The sequence below is a fragment of the Carlito syrichta genome, unplaced genomic scaffold, assembly GCF_000164805.1.
Source record: "Carlito syrichta isolate Samal-C Ts95f unplaced genomic scaffold, Tarsius_syrichta-2.0.1 Scaffold153721, whole genome shotgun sequence".
Lineage (NCBI taxonomy): Eukaryota > Metazoa > Chordata > Mammalia > Primates > Tarsiidae > Carlito > Carlito syrichta.
In genome coordinates, this window is record NW_007097817.1 from 14323 (window position 1) to 22029 (window position 7707).

The 7707-nt window shown below is 60.5% G+C and overlaps 2 protein-coding genes across 2 annotated transcripts in view; one reads left to right on the top strand and one right to left on the bottom strand.

Moving 5' to 3' along the window:
• FAM71E1 (family with sequence similarity 71 member E1) overlaps positions 1 to 3207 on the bottom strand; it is a 7567-nt gene extending 4360 nt beyond the window's left edge. Inside the window, exons 1-3 of the mRNA XM_021708980.1 lie at positions 3029 to 3207; positions 2536 to 2695; positions 1750 to 1880 (exon numbers count right to left, since the gene is read on the bottom strand). Of these exons, the coding sequence (XP_021564655.1) occupies positions 1750 to 1880; positions 2536 to 2695; positions 3029 to 3207 (470 nt within the window). The remainder of the gene's footprint in view (positions 1 to 1749; positions 1881 to 2535; positions 2696 to 3028) is intronic.
• A 38-nt stretch (positions 3208 to 3245) lies between these two features.
• The window catches only part of EMC10 (ER membrane protein complex subunit 10), a 5201-nt gene continuing 739 nt past the window's right edge, over positions 3246 to 7707 (top strand). Inside the window, exons 1-6 of the mRNA XM_008050812.2 lie at positions 3246 to 3371; positions 4195 to 4267; positions 5217 to 5325; positions 6319 to 6424; positions 6744 to 6925; positions 7039 to 7132. Of these exons, the coding sequence (XP_008049003.1) occupies positions 3258 to 3371; positions 4195 to 4267; positions 5217 to 5325; positions 6319 to 6424; positions 6744 to 6925; positions 7039 to 7132 (678 nt within the window). The 5' untranslated portion in view covers positions 3246 to 3257. The remainder of the gene's footprint in view (positions 3372 to 4194; positions 4268 to 5216; positions 5326 to 6318; positions 6425 to 6743; positions 6926 to 7038; positions 7133 to 7707) is intronic.

Here is a 7707-nt window from a genome sequence, read left to right on the forward strand (position 1 = left end):
CTTTGGCTCTAAAGAAGCCTCACTTAAGAAAGCCTGTTGTACAAAAATGCAAATTTTATAATATACTTCAAAAGTGTATTATCTGTGTCACATGCGAATGACCTGGCCTGTGACACGATCCCGAGAGGTCCTGAGAACATGTGCTCAGGACGGTTGAAATTAGAACTTGGCTTTACCCATTGTTTAGACCCCAGAAGTTACAAGCAAACATCAAACAATACATTTGAGGTTTACATTGGTTGGCCCAGGGAAAGCAGGGGGTTGTAGGTCATAGGTAGATTCAAAATTTTTTGGATTAGCAACCCCCCCCCCCCCCCGCGTGGGCACACTGCTAGGTTTTTAACTTAGGGTGAAGAGGGAGGGAGGAGCTGGGCGGGGCCCCGGGTATCCTGGCGTCACAACGCGCCGGGACCTGGTCTCGTGATGTCACGGAGAAGCGGCCTCCTGCGGGGGTCGAGGGGGGGTGGGCATAAGAGAAGAAGTGGGGGCTGGAAGGAGCCGAGTACGTTGGGGTCAGGACCTGATTCTGCCACCGAGTTGCAAAAACGTCTAGGATTTCAGAATTGCAGACAAAAGACTGTGTGTGTGTGTCTGTGTGACAATGGGAGTCTGTCCTTCCTTCCTTCCTTCCCTCCTCTATTGCTCCCTCCTTCCTTTTTTCCCTCCCTTCGTCTCTTTTTCTCCCTCTGTCTCTTTCATTAACGGCGAGATGTGGCCCCCAAAGTGAAAGTGGTCAGGCGCAGGGGCTCATGCCTGTAGTGGACTTTGGGAGGCTGAGACAGGAGGATTGCTTGGGGCCAAGAGTTTCAGACCAGCTTGGGCAACATAGGGAGTCCTCATCTCCATAAGAAAATCAAGAAACTAGCCGGATGTGGTGGTGCACATCTGTAGTCCCAACTACTCAGGAGGCTGCAGCAGGAGGATCGCTTGAGCCCAGGAGTTTAAGGTTACAGTGAGCTATGATCATGCCACTGCACTGCAGCCTGGGTGACACAGCAAGACCCTGTCTTTTAAAAAAATTACAAGCGTTTCAGTGTTTGCAGCTGGAAGTGAGGCAGAAGCCTGGGATGGAAGAAGGGAATTTTTGTGTTATGTTGGTTTTGTACTTTGGAGTGTGTGTGTTTTCCGTGTTTGCATTACTTTTTCTTTTTTTTTCCTGAGTTGGCGTCTCACTCCATTACCCAGGCTGGAATGCAGTGGCACGCATGCTCATGGCCACCCCAGTGCCGACCTTCTGGGCTCTGACAATCTTTCTACTTCAGCCTTCCAAGTAGCCAGAACTACAGGCGCATGCTACCATGCCTGGCTAATTTTTCATTTATTGTAGAGGCAAGGTATCGCCAAGTTGCCCAGGCTGGTCTCGAACCCGCGGGCTCAGCCAGTCCACTCGCCTCGGCCTCCCAAAGTGCTGGCATGACAGGCTGAGCCACCGAGACTGGCCTGCATTACTTTTCAAAGAAGAAATATGACCTAAAGGGACTGCATGTAGTGAGGCAGAAGCGTGAGATCAGCTGTCATGAGAAGCTTTCAGTTGCTGACCTACTGTGAGGCCTTGGACAACTGTCTTTTTTTCCTGATTTCTGGCCTCTGAGGGTTGCCCTGTCCTTGTCCCCGTCCCCCACCCTCACCCCAGCAGTCCAGAGAGGGCTGGCAGCCTGTGCAGGTTCCTAGCCCTGGAGGGTCTGGGTGAGAGCCAGGGGCTTGGGTGCCTGAGGAAGAGGAGGTCTAGGTTGAGGTGGGGACAGTCACCCAAAGAGCTGCAGGTGTCCGTTCTCCTTGGAAGGACCCGCCAGCAACAACAGGTCTGGAAGTTCCAGCGCTGGACTGGAGGCTGCCACCCCCATGGTGACCTTGTTGGCGACTTCTCCTGACCGGGTCACCTGGGGCCAGAGGTCAGAGGTTAGAGGCAGGACGTTCAGGAGGCAGAACTGGGGAGGGATCAGAGGTCAGTAGGGGAGAAGGATCATGAACCAGTGGGTTGAAAATCTGGTTAGGAGTGGGCTTGGTGGTTCAGCCTGTTATCCCAGCACTTTGGGAGGCCAAGGTGAGTGGACTGCCTGAGCCTGTGGGTTCGAGACCAGACAGGGCAACTTGGGGAGACCTCGTCTCTACAATAAATTAAAAAAAAAAAAGAAAGAAAAATTAGCTGGATGTGGTAGTGCACGCCTGTAGTTCCGGCTACTCAGAAGGCTGAGGCGGAAGGATCGCTGGAGCCCAGCAGGTGGATGCTGGGATGGCCATGAGTGTGCCACTCACTGCATTCCAGCCTAGGAGACGGAATGAGACGCCACCTCAGAAAAAAAAAAGAAAGAAAATCCGGTTGGGGGCCAGATATCTTGGGATTAAAGGACAAGAATCGTATGGGTGTGAAGTCGGGGAAACTGAGGCAAGGGATTCCGAAGCCAAGATTGAGACAATCTAAAGGGCTGGAGGCATGGGAGTCAGACGTCATTGGGAGGAGGCAGAAGTCAGGAATCCCCTGAGATGGACGTGATGGGGGAAAGGTCAGAAGTAGGGCGACCCGGGGCTCCACACCTGCACGAAGTTGCTCTCAAAGATGGGGAAGTCCCGCAGCTGGTCGAACTCGCCGCTCAGGAGGTGGCGCTGGAGCCGTCCCGGACGGCCCCTGGAACGGCCTGCAACCGGGGGCGTTCCCGAGGGGCAGAGCTCGGGAGTCCATCCCAGGAAGCCGAGCCTGTGCCCCAGCAGGCAGGGCCCGGGGCGGCCCCGTGCTCAGGAGGGGCGCGTCTGACGTCTCCCAAGTGCCGGCTCCATCCCTTGCCTGGCTCCCCCACCCGGACCAACCCTCCGGGCCCGGCTCAGCCTCTCACCTGCCATCCCACCGGGTCCCGCCTTGCCTGCTCGCCCCAGAGCAGGCTATAAAGCTCGTGCCCCTCCTCGTCGTGCTGTCCCCGCCCCGGAGGGGAGCGGAGGGAGGAGTCGGGCGGGGCTGGGCGGAGGAAGAAGACGAGAGGGCGGGGCCGCGGGTATTGTGACGCCCGAACACGCCCGGACCTGGCCTGGTGACGTCACCGAGAAGCGGCCGGCCGGGTCGACGACGCCCCAGGAGGCGGCCCCGGAGACCCGGAGAAAGGGGCGGCCGCCCCGTGACGTCAGGCCCCGGTGGCAGATGGGCGCCAGCGCGCAGACGCAAGGAGCCGGCGCAGGCGCACAGCCGTCAGGATCGCGGCCCGTTCTTCCCGGCATGCTCCGCGGTCAGTTCGCACCCGCCCCTTGGCTGGTGGGAAGGGGTCGACATGGCGGTGGCCGGCGCTGGGGCGACTCGGCTGCTCCTCCTCTTGCTGCTAGCAGTAGCAGCGCCCAGTCGGGCTCGGGGCAGCGGCTGCCGGGCCGGGGCCACTGCGCGGGGGGTGAGTGCTCGTTAGCTCTGCACAGTGGGCGAGGTCGACGGGAGTCGCGGGTCTTGAGGTGGGCAGAGGCGGGGGGACTAGGCCGCGCGGGTCCCAGAGGGAAACGTCGGGAAGACCGTGGGGAGCCGGCCTGCGGCCGCGCGTGCAGCCAGTTCCGGAGGCTCCTGCTCATGAATATGGATGAGGGGGCGGAGCTTACATGGACTCTGGCGAATCAGACGTCGGGGCGGTTGAGACGAGAAGGCGCGGGGTGGGGCGCTCGAGGGACTGGTGCGTTCTGGCGCCTGAACATGCTGGGGGTGGGGGCAATGCTTCTGGAGCTTGCGCGACCCCTTCATTAGTGGGGAAGAGGGCGTGGGTAGATGGAGGACGCCGAGGTAGGGGGAATTTGGGGAGTTGGAGAGAAGGACGGCGTGGGATCTTGAGTGTGCTTGGTAGCGGCTGTTGGGGCTGCGAGGGTGAAAACGAGGCCATTTGGACATCAGCGTGGAAAGGGACCCCCGGGAGAGGGAGGATGGTCTTCAGCTCATGAATATTTATGGTGCAAGGCGTGAAAGTGACCTGGAAAGTCAGTTGCTTTGGAAATGGGGGCGGGGTGGAGGGGTTGGACTGTCTGGTCTTCTGGGGATGGAGAGCCTGGATCATGAATATTCATGAATGGGTGGTTCCCGGTGGAACAGGGGCAAGCCGCCTGTAATTGGACATGAATATGACACTAAGGCTGGTCCCTCAGCCTGCCTTCCTGTCTGCCCTGGGTGGCTGTGGGTTCTGCCCTGCTGAGAGCTTGGGTGTTCCTCACCTGGGGCCTCTGTCTCTCCCAAAGGCCGGGGTGGAAGGCCGAGAGAGCGAGGGCTGCGGGGCAGTGGGGCTGCTGCTGGAGCACTCGTTTGAGATTGGTGAGTCCAGCAATGTCTGCGCTTGCACACTTACTGGCACCCTGTGAAGTCAGGACTGCAGGTCCTGGTGCCGTCTGGTGTGAGACGGCAGCATCCCTTTCCTAACACCTAGCTCTGCCCTGGGCTGGGGGTGGGAGGGGCCCTGGGAGAAGAGAAACATGCCTTTAAATGCCCCTTACCTGTAAGACAGATCCCAGTTTCAGAAAGGTCAGCGCAGCGATCATGATTTCAGAGCACATTTTTCTGACTGTCCCTGGTTACATGTGCCGTGCTTTCGCAGTTCAGTGCTTGGTATGTGTCAACTCAGGTGTCCTTGCAATAGCCATGTGAGGTGGCAGGTGGTAGCGTTAGCCCCGTTTTCCAGAAGAGGAAACAGGTTGGGGACAGGCACCATGCAAGGTCCCCTTTGTGAGTGAGGAGCAGAGCTGGGACCAGCTCCAAGCCCAACTACAACTGTCAGGACACAGGTGTCCAGGTTCCTAGAGCCTGTGTCAGCGCTGCCCAGGATAAATCACTGAGACTGCGGCCCGGAACCCAAGGGTGCTTCTTGCAAACCCTGAGGCTGCGGTCACTCCCCAGACTCCGGCATCTGCTCTGTGAACAGCTCTGCTGATTCTGACACAGCCAGGTGGTCGGGAGTTCCTGAGTTCTGCAGCCTCTGTATTTTGCAGCCGGGGAAACTGAGTCTCGGAGAGGTTAGGTGACTGTCTCTGGTCACCTGGCAAGCCAGAGGCAGGACTTGGAGCTCTGGGGTTCATGCATCTGCTGTGAGTTGTCCTGTGAGGCAGGAAGGGAGGGGATGGCAGCGGGGTCCCGTTTGCAGATGGGAAAATAGGAGCTCAGGGTGGGGAAGGAAGCTGCTCACTCTTGGGTGGAAGCCAGGCCAAGCCTTGAGTCCCGGGTAGAAGGATGCGGTGGAGGGTGGTCACCGAGCCTGGGCTCCCCACAGATGACAGCGCCCACTTCCGGAAGCGGGGCTCGCTGCTCTGGAACCAGCAGGACGGTACCTTGTCCCTGTCGCAGCGGCAGCTCAGCGAGGAGGAGCGGGGCCGGCTCCGGGGGAGGGGGGGACCCTGGGGGGGGGGCATTCAGCCATCTCTCAGCCCTCCCGATCTCCCTGAAGCCCTGCCTCCAGGTCCAGGTGGGATCCCAGCACCTCCTGCCGCCCTTGCCCTCTATCCCCCAGTGACTGCCCCAGGCTGAACAGTGCCATGGTTAGCTTAGGCACGGTGTGCCTGCCTCAGGCCTTGGCCATGCTGTTCCTTGTGCCCAGCACAGCCTCTTCCCCTGCAAGCTTTGCAGAATTGGCTCCTTTCACCTTCCAGATTCAGCCGGGATGTGTCATGATCTTTTAGGACGCGCTCTGCTTGTGAGGAGAAGAGCCTCCAAATAGCTAGTCTGAGACATGAACTCAGTCCTTCTGGCGCTCTGTGCCTCTTCAAGGGCCTGGACTCCTTCCAGGCCTGGCTCCTTCCTCCCTAGGAGGGGTGCAGGGAAGCCCTGGGGAGCAGGACAGATGGAGGGCAGAGGGCAGTGGGAGTGGCATCTGTAGGGGAAACCTGGAAAGCTGGCACGGTCCACTTCACCCACTGGCCAGGGGTGGGAGGGAGGCGGGGAATGTGGGCTAACTTGATGCAGGCAGCCATGTGCCTGTGGACGTTCTCCCTGTGGCAAAGTCCACCCGGCCAGCTTTCCTTCATGGTGCCCACGTGATTCTGTCACAGCTGTCCCTAAAGGGAATTTAGTCCTCTGTGACTGGTGAGTCCAGGTGTGGCTGGATCCAGGCACAGGGATGGTGTCCTGGGGACTCACTCCATCGCTGGGCTGGGCTCTGCTGTCTTCCTGATGGCTTCTTCCCCAAGCGTAGTGGGTCCAGCTGCCCCTGGCTGACCCTCCACCTGGGCCACCCAGTGGGAAGAGTCCTGGGCAGACTCAGGTCAGCCAGGCTGGGGTGTATGGGAGGACAGGAGAAGCCTTCCTGCCGAGGCCTGGTGGGTAACACCTGCAGGGGCTGGCCCTGGCCCTTCACCAGCACCTTCTTCTGCCCTGCAGGATGTGGCAGCCCTGAATGGCCTCTACCGGGTCCGGGTCCCCAGGCGGCCCGGGGCCCTTGATGACCCAGAAGTTGGTGGCTACGTCTCCTCCTTTGTCCCTGCGGTGAGTCCCTGACGAGCACCAGCTCCATCCTTACTTCTCCCTCACCCATCCCGCTTCCCAGTGCTTCTGGAGCCTGCAGAGGCACTGATGCTTGGGCCTGGCCTTACCCTCGAGGCCTCCTGGTCCGAGGGTTGATCCAGGGGCCGGTGCTTTATGGGATGTCAGCGTTGTGAAGACCCGGGAGGCTGTTGGGCTTGGGCCTGTGCCTGAGTGGGGCAGGACACCCTGGGAAAGCTTGAAAAGATGCTTCGGGGGTCCAGTGGGGGACGGGGCCTGGGCTGCAGCCCTGCTCCCCTCCCCTAACCGCATCCCCCTACAGTGCTCCCTGGTGGAGTCGCACCTCTCGGACCAGCTGACCCTGCATGTGGACATGGCCGGCAATGTGGTGGGCGTGTCGGTGGTGACGCACCCAGGGGGCTGCCGGGGCCACGAGGTGGAGGACGTGGACCTGGAGCTGTTCAACACCTCTGTGCAGCTGCAGCCGCCTGTCACGGCCCCGGGGTGAGGCTTGGCTTGGCCCTTCCCTGCCTTCATGTCCCTGCTAGGTGCCCAGCCCCTGCCCCACCCTGGCCCTTCCTGGTGGTCTCTAACTCTCCTCTCCTCCCTTGCCCCAGCCCTGAGACGGCAGCCTTCATCGAACGCCTGGAGATGGAGCAGGCCCAGAAGGCCAAGAACCCGCAGGAGCAGAAGTCCTTTTTTGCCAAATACGTGAGTACTCCTCCTGTGTCCCTGCCCCTTCCTGGTGGGCCTCCTTGCTCCTGGCCAGAGTCCCCACCCCTGCTCCTCCCCTAGCAGCCCTCAGTCAGTCCTGTCCTCATCCTCTGGGCCTCCTGCGTGTGGGCCCCCTGTTCCCCTGGGCTGAGGGCAGTGGCACCCCTGCTGGCTCCTGAGAGGGTCCCAGCGCTGGTGGTGCTGGAGCAGAGACAGCCCCTAGATCTTGGGCAGCCATCACATCCTGCCTGGAGGTGCCTGTGTGGAGGGCGTGGTGGGTAGAGGGACAGGCAGCCCAGCTGGGCTGGAGCTGGGAGGCCGGAGAGGAAGGGAGGGGAACAGGGTGGCCGGGTCCTCCAGGAGGCTGTGCAGGAAGGCGGAGAGGAGGGGGCTGGGGGCTTGTGGCCCTGGGGAGGGGAGTAGGGGGCAGCAAGGTAGCCAGAAGGCCGCTGGAACTGCACAAGGAAGGGCCTGTGCCACCTGGAACAGGTCTGAGACTGGGGGCCTGGAGGCCAAGGCCCCCGGGGGATGCTGGGGAGGCCGGGAGGGAGGCAGCTCTCTGACGGCTGCTC